The 18,770-nt window shown below is 40.5% G+C and overlaps 1 protein-coding gene across 1 annotated transcript in view; it reads left to right on the top strand.

The window, feature by feature from the left end:
- Positions 1-11,977, top strand: part of LGSN (lengsin, lens protein with glutamine synthetase domain) — a 29,668-nt gene extending 17,691 nt beyond the window's left edge. The window contains 2 exon segments of the mRNA XM_061135816.1: positions 6,969-7,135; positions 10,778-11,977. Coding sequence (XP_060991799.1) covers positions 6,969-7,135; positions 10,778-11,977 — 1,367 coding nt within the window.
- The last annotated feature ends 6,793 nt before the right edge of the window (positions 11,978-18,770 follow it).

Here is an 18,770-nt window from a genome sequence, read left to right on the forward strand (position 1 = left end):
CATGTATTAAATAATATGGCAGGTGGTGAAGAAAATGGAAACTGGTCAGTATATTATTATAGGCCGAATTCTGTCTTCTCAAAATTGGTATGTTGATGTCTTAATCCCTAGTACCTTACAATGTGACTATATTTAAAGACAGAATGTTAAAAGACATAATTATTGTTGAATAATGTTGAATAAGGTCTCTCTCCCAAGGTTCCAAATTAGGAAAAGAGTACATCAGGCTGTATATTGTCACCCTGCTTGATTAAATTATATCCAGAGTATATCATGTGAAATGTCGCACTGAATGAAGCACAAGCTGGAATCAAGATTGCCAAGAGAAATAGCAATAACCTCAGATATGCAGATGACACCACCCTTATGGCAGAAAGCAAAGAGGGATTAAGGAGCCTCTTGATGAATGTGAAAGAGGAGAGTGGAAAAGCTACCTTAAAACTCAGAATTCAAAAAACAAAGATCATGGCATCTGGTCCCATCACTTCATGGCAAATAGATGGGGAAACAATGGAAACAGTGACAGACTTTATTTTGGGGAGCTCCAAAATCACGGCAGATGCTGACTGCAGCCGTGAAATTAAGATGCTTGCTCCTTGGAAGAAAAGCTATGACCAACCTAGACAGCATATTAAAAAGTGGAGACATTACTTTGCAGACAAAGACCCAACTAGTCAAAGCTATGGTATTTCCAGCAGTCATGTATGGATGTGAGTGTTGGACCATAAAGAAGTTTGAGCACCAAAGAACTGATTCTTCTGAACTGTGGTGTTGGAGGACTCTTGAGAGTTCCTTGGACTGCAAGGAGATCAAACCAGTCAAACCTAAAGGAAATCAATCCTGAATCTTCATTGGAAGGACTGATGCCAAAGCTGAAACTCTAATACTTTGGCCACCTGATGTGAAGAGCTGATTCATTAGAAAAGACCCTAGGAAAGATTGAAGGAAGGAGGAGGAGGGGATGACAGAAGACAAGATGGTTGGATCACATCACCAACTAGATGGACATAAGTTTGAGCAAGCTCTTGGAGATAATGAAGGACAGAGAAGCCTGGTGTGCTGCAATCCATAGAGTTGCAAAGAGTAGGACATGACTGAGTGACTGGACAACAATGACAAGATCTGTAGGGTGGGCCCTAATCCAATATGTCTGGTGTGGTGTCCCAATAAGAAGGGAAGATCAGGAAACATACACACATAGGGAAAACCATGTGAAGAAGATTGCCATGTACAAGCCAAGGAGAGAGGACTTCAGAAGAAACCAACCAATGCTGCTGACACCTTGATCTTGGATTTCTACCCTTCAGAACTGGAAGAAAATATCTGTTTAAGCCTCCTGGTCTGTGGTGCTTGTTATGGCAATTCTAGGTACACTCACTGCCCAGCCATAGTGCAACTTGGTGATCTTAGAGTGAATCAGAGGTTTTAACCTGTCCACATTCTGGTCAAATCTCATAGAATTAATACTTCAGGTGATTTTTTTCAGCATTTTCACCATGGCAAATTATCCCCCCTTTGCATTTGATGGCATGTTTATTGCCTATAGTTTTCTCAGTCAATAATATAAAGCTCTGTTAGGGTGTCATTCTTTTTCTGGCTGCTTCCTAGATATATGTCCAGTATAAATAGTATGTGGTAACAACAACAGCAACAATAAAAAACTATATTGAGTGGATAAATATTTTTCTTATTTTAAAATAACATACATTTATTATAGTAATTTTATTTTTTTAGTGGAAAACATTTATATAGATTTTTTAAAATGCAAAGCAATATAATATGTTGAGCATGTACATATGTTGTAAAAAATTCAAACATACAGGAAAAGATACACACAGACTTCAGAATAGTAATAATTTTAGAAGGCACAGATAAAGCAAAGAACTAGATTATCTGTGATTGTATTATTGGCGAACCAGTTAGATGACTTTATTTCTTTAATAAGAGTTTTACATTGCTAATATACTTATAGTTTACATGTAATTGCTTATTACATTTAAAATACTAATTATCTGAAATTTTCCATATTTTAAAGTGCCTATAAATTTTATTTTCTTTAAGGGGAATTATTCATTTTGGGCAAAACACCCAATAGTTCATAATAGGTTGGAAACACAGCAACTGCTAATTTAACATAAAACAATGTAACTGCTAGAGCTTGTTTGTGTTAAGCAGAAGGTAGTTATGAAGCCTATGGAGCCTCAGAGAAGCCAAATTTATCAGTGACAAGACAGCATTCTTAATATATTTGCATAGGTGGAACAAGTAACTTGTTTTCCACATGCTTCATATACTTAAAATCTACTTAAGCTATGTTTTTAAACTGCCAGTCTTTTGGTTTAAAAGCCTAATTACATCTCAAAAAGTGATATTCAAGAATCATTTTAAAATTACAGCTGCTCAATGTCAGTGATATGATAGATTGATATATTCAGATTCAGACATGATCATGGTACCATTACCAGAGTTAGAGTAGTTGTATCAAACTGATAGATTTAAGAAGCATTGATATGGTGCTTATTGTCTACCAGAAACTCTCAAGTAACTTGTTTAATCATCATAAGAAGCCCATGAAGTAGGTAATATTGTGTCAGTGAGAAAGCTGAGGCACATAAGAAAGTTGAGATAAGAAAAGTCGCCAAGGCAAAGGCAGGATATTGAGGGAGGCAGATGAGCTTCAGTGTTTGTGCCAAATCATTACAGTCTGTTGCCTCACCAAAAAGTTTAGACTGTATCTAACATGTGTGATGCATGCTGTGGGTCTGAGCTTTCTGTAGGCTTTACATATATTCAGTTGTCTTATGGTATTGAGCCACCACTGGGAATCAAAAGGTCTGGATTCCAGTTTCAGTTTTGGTGAAGGACAAAGAGCGTGATTCAGGGAACCTGGCTGTAATTTTCTGGGATTAAAGCTAATGAATTGGTTAAATTAGATGATTTATCTCCAAAATCTCTTCTAATTCTAAAGTTTTAGAATTTGTAGACTATCTTAAAAGTCATGAAATGAATATATATTTTTTAGTTTTTAAGTTTTTTAAACTGATACTCAGCCTATATTTTTCATCTTCTACACTCTCATTCTTGAAAAAAACTTTTATTTAAAATTTATTTATGTATTTTAAATGAAGCAAAGATGAATATTTTTAATGATAAAAGGTAAAGAGTCTGCCTGCAGTGGGGAAGACCTGGGTTTGACCCCTGGATTGGGAAGATACCTTGGAGAAGGGAAAGGCTACCCAGTCCAGTATTCTGGTCTGGAGAATTCCAAGGACTATACCGTCCAAGGTGTCGAAAAGAGTCAGTCACGACTGCGTGACTTTCATTTCACTCACAAAAAAAAAAATAGACGTGATAAACCATTAGACACCTTAACAACAAAGAAACAAAGACACACAAAGGAAAAATCAGAAGAAATATAAGGGAAAAGAAAAAATACATAACCATAGTGAGACATATTAACATTTCTCTAAGAACATTTTATCAAGTGCAGAAAAAATAAGAATAGGAGCCTCTTGAATGTTATTAATAATTTAAATATAATAGATTTATATTTAGCTAATTTACATTAATCACATCCTACACAAATATATTTAAAATTTTGTATCTCATACCTTGTTATTAGATGTCCATAGGACATTTAGAAAAACTGGCAAAAAGATAAACATTACTAAATTTCAAAAAGTAAAATTCTTTTTGTGTGTGTGATTCAGTTATACATATACATATGTTATTTTGAACTTATTTTTCATTTTAGGTTATTGCAAGATATTGACTATAGTTCCCTATGCTATACAGTAAACCTTTGTTGCTTGTTGCATATATATTTTTTTAAATTAGAAATGTAGCTTTCTGGAGGGGAGGAGCTAAGATGGCAGAGGAATAGGATGGGGAGACCACTTGCTCCCCTACAAATTCATCAAAAGAACATTTGAACGCTGAGCAAACACCACAAAACAACTTCTGATCGCTAGCAGAGGACATCAGGCATCCAGAAAAGCAGCCCATTGTCTTCGAAAGGAGGTAGGACAAAATATAAAAGATAAAAAAAGAGACAAAAGAGTTAGGGATGGAGACCCATCCCGGGAAGGAAGTCTTAACAGAGGAAGTTTCCAAACACCAGGAAACCCTCGCACTGGAGGGTCTGGGGGAAGTTTTCGAATCTCAGAGGGCAACATAACTGGGAGGAAAAATAAATAAAACCCACAGATTACATGCCTAAAAGCAACTCCCAGCAGAAAAGTACCCCAGAGGCTCGCATCCACCACCAGCAAGTGGGTGATGAACGGAGAGGAGCGGGCAGCGGCATTGCTTAGGGTAAGGACCGGGCCTGAAAGCCCTGAGGGCAATCTGAGGGAGCTAAGGAGAGATAGCAACTTAAACTGTGGGATAGCAAGAGAGACAGGGAGAAAATTAACCTGCAAAAAGCCCAAACTGAAGATACTGCCGGCCCATTCGCAGAACAAAGGAAGGACTGAGCAATTCCAAAGAAGAGCTAGCCGGCTGCGGACAGGCCCATCCCCTGCCAGAGGCAGGAGGCAGGGGGGAGGGGAAAGGGGCAAACTCGGCCCCAGAGAGGGCATCTCCTACCAAACTGCAAACAGGCTTCCAGTCTCTAACCAAAGACTTCCTGAGATTCTGTATGGTTGACATCTGCTGGGAGGGTTGCAGGCAGAGATCAGCTCCCCAGAAGAGACACAGGCACACCAGACCAGCGGCGCGCGTGGAAACTGAGGCTGGGACCGCGGAGGGGATAAGGCGCACCACACCCGGGGAGAGTGTGCCCGTCAATCTCCTGGCTGCCTGAGCTGCTCAGGCCAGGGAAGGCACAAAACGCAGGCCCAACTGAGTCTGCATCTTTGTGGAGTACCTGAAAACCTGAACCTGAGTGGCTTAGGCCTGGGAAGTGCACGCAACTCAGGGCCTGCTCCCTGTAGAGCAACCTGGAGCCTGAGCAGTGTAGACGGGGAAAGCACACACCCGTGAGCGGGGGCAAACCCTGTGTGGCCGGAACACTGCGAGTGCTCCCCACACAGGCCAGTGACATTTGTCTGCAGCGCCCCTCCCTCCCCACAGCACGGCTGAACAAGCGAACCTGAACAAGAGACCACCTCTGCCCACTTGTGTCAGGGCAGAAATTAGACACTGTAGAGACCTGCAAACATAAGCCAAATAAACAAACAGAACCGCCTTAGAAGTGACCGGTGCCACAGATTAAAATCCCTGTAGTTAACGCCGACTACACCAGAAGGGGCCTATAGATATGGAGAAGTGTAAGCTGGAACAAGGAGCTTCTGAAACTGAACTGAACCCACACTGCCCACAACAGCTCCAGAGAAATTCCTAGATATATTTTTACTATTTCTTTTTCTTTTTTAATTAAAAATTTTTTTTCTCTTTTTTCTTTTTTTTCTTTTATTTTTTTTCAAGTCCTATATTACTCCTCTATTACTCCTTAATTTTCATTTTCGTAACCCACTGTAACCTTGCAAAAAAAAAAAAAAAGACCCTATTTTTTAAAGCAAACTTCATATATATTTCTTAAATTTTTTGTGTTTTTGTTTTGTTGTTAATATTGTATTTTTAAGAGTCTAACCTCTACTCTAGATTTTTTATCTTTGTTTTTCAGTATTTGATATCAATTTTGGACATTTAAGAATCCAATATTCAGTACCCATTTTTACTCAGGAGTGTGATAATTACTCTCTCCCCCTTTTGACTCTTCTTTTTCTCCCCCAGATCACCTCTATTTCCTCCCTCCCCCTTCTCTTCTCAATCCAATTCTGTGAATCTCTGTGGGTTTCTGGGCTACTGAGAACACTTAGAGAATGGAGTACTGTGTAGATCTGTCTCTCTCCTCTTGAGTCCCCCTTTTTCTCCTCCTGCTAACCTCTATCTCCCTCCTCCCTCTACTCTTCCTCATGTAACTCTGTGAACCTCTCTGGGTGTCCCTCACTGTGGAGAATCTTTTCACCATTAACCTAGAAGTTTTATTATCGTAGTATAGTAGGAGAAGTCTCGAGGCTACTGGAAGAATAAGACTGAAATCCAGAGGCAGGAGACTTAAGAAATGTAGCATTCTATTCATACTAACTCAAACAAAAAACACTTTTATATTCTCATTTATACAAGTTTTGAATTTAACAAATAGATGTAGATATCTTAGATTCAGATGCTTTTATAAAGATATAAAGCCATTTTGCCAAAGAAAAGGAAATAAAAAAGCAAACCAACAGAAAATAAACAAAAATAATTTTACCTTTAATATTACAGAAACTTTTTATTTGCAGAATACCACTACACATTATTGTTCCCCTAGGAGCTAAATGTGTACTTTCAGCTCCCAAACAGCATTTATTTACCCAATAGAAATGCAAAGCTAATTATAATTAAGACTGTTAATTTTAGTTCTGCCTTGAATAATTCCACTTCACAGAGCTATCTTTTTTCCTCTTATTGAAATTATAAAATTATTATTTGTTTGATATGAGAAAATTAAGACAGAAGACTTAGGAATAAATATAAAAAGAAAGTTTGATGACTTAATAAATATCATTAAGTTTTCAAAAATGGTGAAGCTCAAAGAAGCTCAAGAAGCTCAAAGTCTTTTCAGTGATACTTGTCTATATACATCTTATATGGTGCCAAAGCAGTGAGGGAAATATATTTTAATTTCTGTAAACAAAGACATTTTCAGTAAGTATTTCCATATAATACTTTTGTTTATTTAAGCAAATACTCTTAGACTGAACTTCATCCCAAGTGATAATCTCTCAGGCTGTTTAGAGACTATGTTCTCAGGAATATGGCAAAGGCAGGCTAAGAAAAATAAGATCTCCAGCTCTAAGACAAAGACATGGCAACATGATGCTTTTACTAATGATCATAATGACAAATTCCCTATTCTTTAGCCTCATTTTACTTCTCAGTTCATCATGATCTAATGATTTAGATCATTTTTTATTTTACAGATAACACCAGGGACAACACTCAAGTTCCTACTGAACCTCAACTCTTCTCTAGAATGAAGCACATTAAACAAGAGATGGCCAAAAATCACCTTCAATTTGTGCGATTTGAAGCAACAGACCTCCATGGTGTGTCCAGGTCTAAGAGTATCCCTGCACAATTTTTCCAAGTGAGTTTTGCAAGTAGTTATGGCTGAATGTCATTTCATTCAATTCATTTGCAAGTGAATGGTCCTTATTGCTCTTTCTAATTTTATTGTAATCTAAACAGCAATTCAAACTGAAAACCATTCTAACCCTTGTTTGATATGAGAAAATTATGACAGAAGACTTAGAAGCAAATATAAAAAGAAAGCTTGATGACTTAACAAATATTATTAAGTTTTCAAAAATAGTGATATTAAGAAACACTGCATTTTCAGATGTTTGAGAATTGAGATTTTTTTTTCAGTTTATGTCATGCGTTTATTTTGATAACCGATTATTGAAACATTTCTTAGGAAGGGACATCAGTCAGTATTATACAAAAGTATCAAAATTAAGCATCCCCAAAGATTATTATTTAAATATTTCTTTCAATATTAAATTGTAATTTTCTAATTTGCTTTACACTGAGTAAAACTGGAGTTTTTCAAAACATTTTTTAAAGAGTTCCAAATAAGTCAAACATGTATCTCAAAAAAATTATTTAAATCCGCCTATACACACACACAAAGAAATAGAGGAAAACAACAGAATGGGAAAGACTAGAGATCTGTTCAAGAAAATTAGAGATACCAAGGGAACATTTCATGCAAAAATGGGCTCATGAAGGACAGAAATGGTATGGATCTAACAGAAGCAGAAGATATTAAGAAGAGGTGGCAAGAATACACAGAAGAACTGTACAAAAAAGATCTTCACAACCCAGATAATCACAATGGTGTGATCACTCATGTGATGTGAGCCAGACATCCTGGAATGTGAAGTCAAGTGAGCCTTAGAAAGCATCACTGTGAACAAAGCTAGTGGATGTGACGGAATTTCAGTTGAGCTATTTCAAAGCCTGAAAGACGATGCTGTGAAAGTGCTGCACTCAATATGCCAGCAAATTTGGAAAACTCAGCAGTGGCCACAGGACTGGAAAAGGTCCGTTTTCATTCCAATCCCTAAGGCAATCCCAATGAATGCTCAAACTACCACACAATTGCACTCATCTCACACACTAGTAAGGTAAGGCTCAAAATTCTCCAAGCCAGGCTTCAGCAATATGTGAACCGAGAACTTCCAGATGTTCAAGCTGGTTTTAGAAAAGGCAGCAGAACCAGAGATCAAGCTGCCAATATCCGCTGGATCATCGAAAAAGCAAGATAGTTCCAGAAAAACATCTATTTCTGCTTTATTGACTACGCCAAAGCCTTCGACTGTGTGGATCACAATAAACTGTGGAAAATTCTTCAAGAGAAGGGAATAACAGACCACCTGACCTGCCTCTTGAGAAACCTGTATGCAGGTCAGGAAGCAACAGTTAGAAGTGGACATGGAACAACAGACTGGTTCCAAATAGGAAAAGGAGTACGTCAAGGCTGTATGTTGTCACCCTGCTTATTTAACTTCTATGCAGAGTACATCATGAGAAACGCTGGGCTGGAAGAAGCACAAGCTAGAATCAAGATTGCCGGGAGAAGTATCAATAACCTCAGATATGCAGATGACACCACCCTTATGGCAGAAAGTGAAGAGGAACTAAAAAGCCTCTTGAGGAAAGTGAAAGAGGAGAGTGAAGAAGTTGGCTTAAAACTTAACATTCAGAAAACTAAGATCATGGCATCTGGTCCCATCACCTCATGGGAAATAGATGGAGAGACAGTGGAAACAATGTCAGACTGTATTTTGGGGGGCTCCAAAATCACTGCAGATGGTGACTGCAGCCATGAAATTAAAAGACGTTTACTGCTTGGGAGGAAAGTTATGACCAAGCTAGATAGCATATCAAAAAGCAGAGACATCACTTTGCCAACAAAGGTCTGTCTGGTCAAGGCTATGGTTTTTCCAGTGGTCATGTATGGATGTGAGAGTTGGACTGTGAAGAAAGCTGAGTGCCAAAGAATTGATGCTTTTGAACTGTGGTGTTGGAGAAGACTCTTGAGAGTCCCTTGGACTGCAAGGAGATCCAACCAGTCCATCCTAAAGGAGATCAGTCCTGGGCATTGGAAGGACTGATGTTGAAGCTTCAACTCCAATTCTTTGGCCACCTCATGCGAAGGGTTGACTCATTGGAAAAGACCCTGATGCTGGGAGGGATTGGGGGCAGGAGGAGAAGGGGACGACAGAGGATGAGATGGCTGGATGGCATCACTGACTCGATGATCATGAGTTTGAGTAAACTCTTGAGAGTTGGTGATGGACAGGGAGGCCTGGCATGCTGCGATTCATGGAGTCGCAAAGAGTCGTACATGACTGAGCGACTGAACTGAACTGAACACACACACACATGAAATTTATATATACAAGTCCGTGAGTAGGTTGAAAAATTAAACAGTCATTGAATAGTGCTTGACTTATCAACTTTATTACTGGTAAAGATAGATTCAGATCACATAAGTCAAATGGCATTTGAAATTGTGTAGAGATGGTGGAAAGTGAAGGAGGCAGTGACTCAACACCAATCACAGCAGAGTCACCTCTTCTAGTACCAGCTGCTCCTCAGTAGCCACGCTCTTTGAGATTTGGAGGTATTTAATATAAAAACCGAATTGGCTTGCAGAATTAACCTCACCATGTTCACTGACATCACGGGAACGGAACTTTACAGCCAACTTTTTCTCTACCCATATATGTAAATTTCAACACATGAAACATTGACATTCCTGCCACACAATTTCTAGAAAAAAATTTATGTGTCTATTCAACTTCATACTTCATCATTTCCCAGTTGTGTGGTACATAGAAAAGTTAAATAAAAACTAAATCTATTGAATCCAACAGGTATTTGGCCAGAAAATGCATTAGCAATCATTTCATCTAACACTTTTGTTTCACAGATATGGCGGCTGAGGTATGTATATAGTACCATGACCTGCCTAACTTCACACAAGCAATTAATGAAAGAGTTAGGACTAGAAATAGATTTGGTGATACTCAAGTCATGCTGACTTGAAGGCTACAACATTCTGGAAACTATAACTTAGGTCCACATTCATGGGCAAGGTTTTTGGAACTCTGTGCCTATGAGGTAGTTTGCTCATTAGTGGACTGTAAAGGTGAGTGAGGAGAGAAGAGCCATGGTCAGCAACCCTGGCTCCCCTGTCCCATGTGTCCTGTGTGTGACCAGTGAGCTCTCTGAGAAGGACTGCAGACGGTCTACTGACTCTTTTTGGAGGATTACAATAGAATAAGTTGAAATAAAGCCTTATCGGCAGTATTAGCAACTATGCCATGTGATAAAAAGTGACTTTAAACAGTACTTTTGGTTATAATCATTTCAAATAATTCCTTTAGGTTTTACCTTTTTAATTTGCTATAAAGACATTTTCTTTATTGCTATAGCTTTTATTTATGAGTGCTGTTTGCATGAGCATATAAAGTCTCCAAAGGCTAAAGGCTAGAGCTATTGACTTGTTTATAAATTACCTTTGAGAATATTATTTTAAACTATTTAAAATGTATCTGTAATAAGCTAGTTTCAACTAACAGATGAAGCATGTTTTTTTTTTGTTTTTTTTTTTTTTTTTCTCAGTAGGAATGCTCTCCCACTCCCACTTCCCATCCCCCAACTTTTTGTTTGGTTTCAAGCTTCAAAAGTTGATTGCTCTGTCCTTTAACTTCTTTAGGAAAAAGTGATTCATGGTGTTTACATGCCCCGAGGTTATCTTGAATTGATACCAAATCCTAAGGACAATGAAGTGGATCACATTAGAGCAACGTGTTTTAATAGTGACATAGTACTGATGCCAGAGCTATCAACCTTCAGAGTTCTGCCGTGGGCCAAGAGAACAGCCAGAGTGATCTGTGACACGTTCACTGTGACCGGGGAGCCTCTTCTGACCTCCCCGAGGCACATCGCCAAAAGGCAGCTGAGCCAGCTGCAGGATGCTGGCTTCTCCCTGCTCTCTGCTTTCATTTATGATTTTTGCATTTTTGGTATACCTGAAATTATCAATTCAAAAACCATATCTCTTCCTGCTTCAGCACTGCTAAATAATCACGACCAGCCGTTCATCCAGGAACTCGTGGATGGTTTGTATCACACTGGGGCCAATGTTGAGAGCTTTTCCTCCTCTACCAGGCCTGGCCAGATGGAAATCTGTTTTCTGCCTGAATTTGGCATCAGTTCAGCTGATAATGCATTTACCCTCAGAATGGCTGTCAAAGAAGTGGCAAGGAAGTATAATTATATCACCAGCTTTTTCATCGAGACTGGATTCTGTAATTCAGGAATTTTGTCTCATAGTCTCTGGGATGTCGATGAGAAGAAAAACATGTTCTGTAGCAGTTCTGGAATTGAGCAGCTCACGATTACTGGGAAAAAATGGTTGGCAGGCCTCTTGAAGCACTCTGCTGCCCTCAGCTGCTTGATGGCTCCTGCTGTTAGCTGCAGGAAGCGTTATTCTAAAGAGAGCAAAGACCTGAAGGAGAGTGTGCCGACCACGTGGGGGTACAATGATAACAGCTGTGCTTTTAATATTAAGTGTCATGGTGAGAAAGGCACTAGAATAGAAAATAAACTGGGCTCAGCCACAGCAAATCCTTACCTGGTGCTGGCTGCCACTGTTGCTGCAGGCATGGATGGACTTTACAGCGATGATGGTGTTTTGGCTGGTCCAGAGAACAGCACAGACCTTCATCAGTCCAAGCCTTCTGAGATCCCTTTGAAACTGGAACATGCCCTCATGGCACTAGAGGAAGATCAATGTCTGAGACAGGCTCTAGGAGACACTTTCATTCGGTATTTTGTTGCCATGAAAAAATATGAGTTAGAAAATGAAGAAACAGATGCTGAGAGAAATAAATTCTTAGAATATTTTATTTAGAGTGGAACCCTTAACTATTTCTGTAACAGTGTGAGTTTTTTTTTAAGTTGCTGATTTGCCAGAAAGAAAAGATGGAGTTTTCTAATAATAATAAGACTACAAATGCTTTCTCTCTGTTTTGCCCCATGAAAATATTTGAAGATGACATGGGGCTACTGAGAAGATTCTAATAGAAACAAACAATAAAGTTGTGGTGCAATAGTGATGTGCAAACCCAGCAAGTCTTGTCACTCGGTGGTCATTGCCTCTGTGTATGTTTGTTGACCTAGACACAAATATTCAGGGTTTTTTTTGGCGGGGGGGCAACAAATATATTTGCAGAATAAAAAAGACTTAAGAGTTAGAAAACAAAATTTAAATGACTAAAAATACAATGAAGTAATTTTCAATTATACACATAGATTGTGACTGCCAGGGAAACAAAGACATTTGATAATATAATCTCACTCATATTGAGGATCTATTTTTCAAACATCATTGTGATGTTTCCAAATGATTTAATTAAGGTTTTCAAAAATATGTAATGATGACAAATTAGCAGAAGTTTTCACATATGTCCCATTTCTTTCTACCCTGCATCACCAACTTCTGAAAGTCTAAGGAAGTTCAAGTCTGTAATGTCCACAAGAAATGGATTTTGAGCTGGGAGCAATGAGATCAAACATTTAAAAGTAGTTAAAATCTTTCTTTAAACCATATCTTATATAGAAGCCTAATCCATAGAATACAGATGAAATGGGGATGGACTGGGGTAGGTGGGCTCTGCCTGGTTTGTACCACTCTTTGGAAATTCTAAAGATACCTCTAGTGCTTTGTAAAGCGCAAAAACAGCTGCCTTGATGTCTAGGACACTGTTTCCAGCTAAAATTGCCTTTAAATTACTGATTCTCCTACTGTCATAGGCTGGTATCTTCCCAGACAGTATTAAATGTTCTAAACATTGTTTGAATGAGAGACTATTGTAACTATCACTGAAGTTTAGCTCCTTTGGGAAGGAAATTAAATATCAACCTACTAGCAAACAAAACCCTATTTCACTGCTTAGAATCAAATAGGAAATTTTATGTTCAATTAAAACTATGATCTCAGTTTAGACAGCAAACACACAGTCAGAGGATTAGAATATGACTCAGATCTTCCTAATTCAAATCCATGAAAAGTGAAAAAGTGTTAAAGTGTTAGTCACTCGGTTGTGTCTGATTCTTTGCCACCCAATGGACTGTAGTGAAACCAGGCTCCTCTGTCCATAGAATTCTCTAGGCAAGATTACCTTCCTTACCCAGGTGTCTAACTCTGGTCTTCCATGTTGTGGGCAGATTCTTTATCATCTGTGCCACCAGGGAAGACTCAAACCCATGCAACTGTCAACTAAAAAATTAGTAGAGAGTTATTTTATTTGGTTGTAATGTTAAGGACTCCAAGCCCAGAAGGCAGTATCTCAGAAGCCGTGAGAAAACTACTCCAAGCATGCAGGAGAGGGAGTCAGAAGATATACAAGTTCGCAACAAAGGGGGCAGGTAGTCTGAATATCAAAGATTATCGTTAAGTAAACAAGTAAGGAAAACCAGATATCCAGTTAGGGAATTTAGTATTCTTCTATGCATGGGAAGATGAAAGTCTCTGGGCTCACTGAACTTATTCCTTTCATATGTACTTCAGCCATCTAGGCCAAACGCTGTCTCTTGATTATTTACACCCTCAATTCCTTGTTCTCCTTGTTCACCCTACAGGGTGGCAGGTGTGGCAGCTGGCTGTTTCTTGCATCCCTGCAAGCTCCTCAGCAAAAATTGAGGGGGGTGGTAGCATCTGCCAGGTCACAGGAATTATGTTCCCTTTTGGGGGCTCTCATTCACATTGGAGGCCCCAAATAACTGGTGACTGTGACATTTCTTGCCCACCGATATAGTTTCATTTCACAATACTCAGTGACTTGAATAGTGAAAGTCAGTTAGTCTTCTAATTGCTCTCCCTCTTTCCTTTGAGCAGGAAAAGTGTGTTTGGATACACAAAAATAAGATTTTTTTAGACGATTAAGAGGAGGAGAGAAAGTTAGCGTAGGGTAGGTGGAGAAGGAAAGGAAAATGCAAGGACGCTCCAGAGAATGAAACCCCTCACATTCTGGGTGGGGTGGGGGAGGAGCTTGCTGGTTGTCTCCCTGTCTTTATTTTCCCCTCTGTTCTCAGTAGTGACATACAAAGGTGTCTGTTTGGAACACACTATAAAAAATTAAAATGACATTTCTGGAGTTTCATTGTGACTATGTGCAGTCATGTTACTAGGACCAGACCAAAGAAATATAACTTGAAATGTCATAGGAAGCTCTACAAAACTCCTTCAAGGACAGATTCTCTGCTCCCTGTCCTTTCCCCATGCTTCTGCCCTTGTCTTCCTGTTGGCTCCCTTGCAGAGCAAGGAGGGCAATACCTTTGACAATGGAGCCACACAGGGGTAGTAACAGGATGGGAGGGAGCAGAGGATGTAGGCTTTGCCAACTTTCAGATTTTTATTTCTATTTCCTTTAAGGCATAGTGATTTTGTGTCTTTGTTACTTGGATAAAATTTACCTTTCTCGCTTGTGTGTGTGTGTGTGTGTGTGTGTGTGTGTGTTGGGAGGGCATTTGAGGGGTTCGAGGATGAAAGAATAAAAGTAAAAGGACTAGTAAAAGACCACTTCTTCAATCTTTCTACTATTAGAGAGGAGAATCTGAACTAGAAGACTCATACGTGCAAAAAAATTGCATTGTCATTCACTCTGAAAGAGCTGTATAGACCTATAAAATAAAGATTATTTTCCACCCCCCAGTTCTACAAGGATCAAGTCTTTAGCACTGCAGTCATTGACTGATGTCCATGCATGCATGTTTAGTTGCTAAGTCATGTTCAGACTCTTTGTGATCCTATGAGCTGCAGCTCACCAGGCTCCTCTGTCCACAAGATTTTCCAAGCAAGAATTCTAGAATGGGCTTCCATTTCCTCCTCCAGGGGATCTTTCCAATCCAGAGATGGAACCTGCATCTCCTGAGCCTCCTGCTTGACAGGTGGATTCTTTACACCTGAGCCACCTAGGAAGCCCCCCCACTGACCAATGGTGGGCCCCAAAAGGAATTCAGGATGAAAAACAGGATGAAGCACTCCATGCCTTGGAAAAACAGGCCCTTAGATAGTTAGATGCATATCTGAGGAAGAATTTTAATAAACCAAGATTCTCACATCTTCCCATACATGAAAAATCATTAAAATCATTAACTGAACTACCTGTTCACTGTGGTAATGAACCAGGTAATCTTTTACTTAATTGTATGCTTGGTTGTCTGCACTTATTCTCTAGCCAAAAATCATGTATATCATGTATATACCTCTTTGGAGCAGTTCCTCACAGCTCTCTAAGAGGTGGCATGGCAGGCTATAGTCCTCAGTAAGACCCTAAATAGAATTTAAACTCACAGCTTTTACACTGCGCATTTTTCTTTCAGTTAACATGGGCCCTACTATAGCCCAGGGGTTTTCATGAAACTGGTCCAGCTTGGTTTTACCATAATGTGTAAAAGATGGTATGAAAGTGAAAGTGAAGTCGCTCAGTCGTGTCCGACTCTTTGCGACCCCATGGACTGTAGCCTACCAGGCTCCTCCGTCCATGGGAATTTCCAGGCAAGAGTACTGGAGTGGTTTGCCATAAATCTCTGTTAATCAAGGTGTTTGTAGAATTTTTTACCCTGGCACATAACATTAGTGTAATAACTTAAAAGAACACAATATTCAGGATGGCAGTATGAGAGAGTTATGTAACTAACTGGGAATGTTATCATTAGTGTTCAGTACACAATACTGAGTTGACAGAAAATATTCAGCCATGTGCTACCAATCAGTTTATAACATAATTTGGTGTGGCAGTCTTCACAGGGATTTCCTTTAAGTGTGTACTGATGTATATATTCTATTCTTTAAGGCAAACCAAAAATAAACATTGACTTATAGATTTTAGAGCTAAAGAAAAATTAGAGCAGATATACAAACTCAGTTTTCTGTTTCTTTCCTATTTATCTTGTAACAGGCTTTATATTTTTGAAGGGACTATCTCTGGTGCTTCTATTCTCTTAGTCTAGGTTAAGAGGGCCAGACAGTGATTCAACATCATTCTGTGTGCTAAGCTTTCTGCTGGGACTCACAGTACTAGGAGAGAACAAAACAAAGGTGACCAGACAATGAGTTTTGGATCCGTGTATATTAAACAGAATAGGAAGGATTCTTGGAGCACTGGTATTGAAAAACGCTACTTAAAAGGCTGTTTGTTTGCCTGCAAAGAATCTCTTCATGAAATCGGGGGCTTCCCTGATAGCTCAGTTAGTAAAAAATCTGCCTATAATGCAGAAAACCCCAGTTCAATTCCTGGGCAGGGAAGATTCTCAGGCTTCCTTTGTGGCTCAGGTGGCAAAGAATTCGCCTGCAATGTGGGAGACCTGGGTTTAATCCCTGGGTTGGAAAGATCCCCTGGAGAAGGGAAAGGCTTCCCACTCCAGTATCCTGGCCTAAAGAATTCCATGGACTGTATAGTCCATGGGATCACAGAGTCAGACAGGACTAAGCGACTTTCACTTTCACTTTCTTTCATGAAATTACTGTTATTAATATTTTCAATTAGTATATTTTTTTCTAATTAGAGATCATGAGAAAATGTGATTACTGAATTTAAGGTTTTTATTTAATTTGTATACATAAGAAGTATAATTTTTACAAGTTTTTAAATTTATTTATTGACGTTGCTGTGTCTTTGTTGCTGCTCAGACTTTTCTCTACTTGTGGTGAGTGGGCACTACCCTCTGGTTGTGGTGTGTGGGTTTTCATTGTGGTGGCTTCTCTTGTTGCTGAGCACGGGGCTCTAGGGCACACAGGCTTCAGTAGTTGTGGTGCAAGGGCTCAGTACTTGCAGTTTCCAGAGCACAGGTTCAAAAGCTGTGTCCCACAGGCTTAGTTGATCTGTGCCATGTGGGATCTTTCTGACAGAACTGCTCTGGGTCCTCATCTTCATTAAAGAAGTAGGAACAAGCACCCCAAGAATGCACTCCAAGTCCTGCTATGTGACTCTAGGTGGCTACTGCCCTCTCATTGCCTCAGGGTCCTCAGTGGTTAAAGAAAGTTTGTAACAGAGCCCCAGGAGGGCTCATTAAGACCCTGCTCTGTGACTCTGAGGGCAAGTGCACTCTCTGTGAGTCAGTTTTTTCACCGTAATGGAGGACTACTGAGAGGACCCTCAGCATTCCCCAAGGATGCCCTGAGACTCTGCTTTGTGACCTTGGCAGCAAAGCCCACTCTGTGCTATGTCCTCATCTCTATTAAGGAAGGAGTAAAGGGTAAACCTGGAAGGCTCCCTCAGTACTCACGTGTGGCCCGAGCTGGCCACTGCCATCTCTGTGCCTTAGCAGCCTCAGCATTAATAGAAAACAAGTAACTGGGCCACCAAGAAAATGTGCAGAGACCTTGCTGTGTTGGTGGTCTCTCCTGTCTGTGTGCTGCAGTGTCCCCCGATGTCACAGAGAACTAGTAATGGGGCCCCCTTGATGGCTCACTGAGGCCCCGTGTGTGACCTTGGGCACAGTGTCCCCCAAGGTCACAGAGAACTAGTAATGGGGCCCCCTTGATGGCTCACTGAAGCCCGCTGTGTGACCTTGGGCACAGTGCCCCCCGATGTCACAGAGAACTAGTAATGGGGCCCCCTTGATGGCTCACTGAGGCCTTGCTGTGTGACCTTGGGTGCAGTGTCCCCCAAGGTCACAGAGAACTAGTAATGGGGCCCCCTTGATGGCTCACTGAGGCCCGCTGTGTGACCTTGGGTGCAGTGTCCCCCAAGGTCACAGAGAACTAGTAATGGGGCCCCCTTGATGGCTCACTGAGGCCCCGTGTGTGACCTTGGGCAGCTACTCCCCTCTCTGTGCTGCGTTTATATATGTATTAAGGAAGTAGTAACAGGTACCCCAAGAAGACTCCATAAGTCTTGCTGTGTGACCTGGGGTGGCCACCTCCCTGTCTGTGCTGTCCCTCATCTGTATTACATTATTAGTAATGTGTCCCCCAGGGTGTATCCCTAAGTCCTGCTGCGTGACGGTAGGCTCCTCAAAAACCTGAAGGATAATGAAGAACTTGTAACAAGGCCAAAAGAGGGCTCACTAGCAACCTACTGTGTGACCTGAAGAGGCCATTGCCCTTCCCGTGCCTCTATGTTCTCATCTGTATGAGAAAACTAGTGACAGAGGTGATGTAAGAGACAAGGGTTCAATCCCTGGGTTGGGAAGATCCCCTGGAGGAGGGCATGGCAACCCATTCCAGTATTCTTGCCTGGAGACTCCCATGAACAGAGGAGCCTGCAGACTACAGTCCATTGGGTCACAAAGAGTCAGATACAACTGAAGTGACTTAACATGCATGCACTCAACAGGGCCCAGGAGGGCTCACTGAGAGCCGCTCTCATCAGCAGCCCCACCATTATAAAGGAACGGGAAGGAGGCCTGCTACAGAGCCGGGTGATATCCTTTCTACTCCCCACACCTTCTGAGCTATTGTGCTTTCTGCTCCACCAAACACACCTGTCCTCCATCCCCACCGGATCATACTGTGATGCGTTGCAGCCGCCCTGTCATCCACTCCTCTGCCCCATCAGATGAATCCCCCTTGAATGTCACTTCCTTCTCATCTGGCTTATTTGGTCCCCTGTAGTCAGATGCCCAGGCCCCCTCATTACCCAAGCTCCCATCCTAGCAGGGAATGCACACTTGCTCTCCTTCAGAGAGATACTTCTCTG

Source organism: Dama dama, chromosome 33 (genome assembly GCF_033118175.1).
Source record: "Dama dama isolate Ldn47 chromosome 33, ASM3311817v1, whole genome shotgun sequence".
NCBI classification, from domain to species: Eukaryota; Metazoa; Chordata; class Mammalia; order Artiodactyla; family Cervidae; genus Dama; species Dama dama.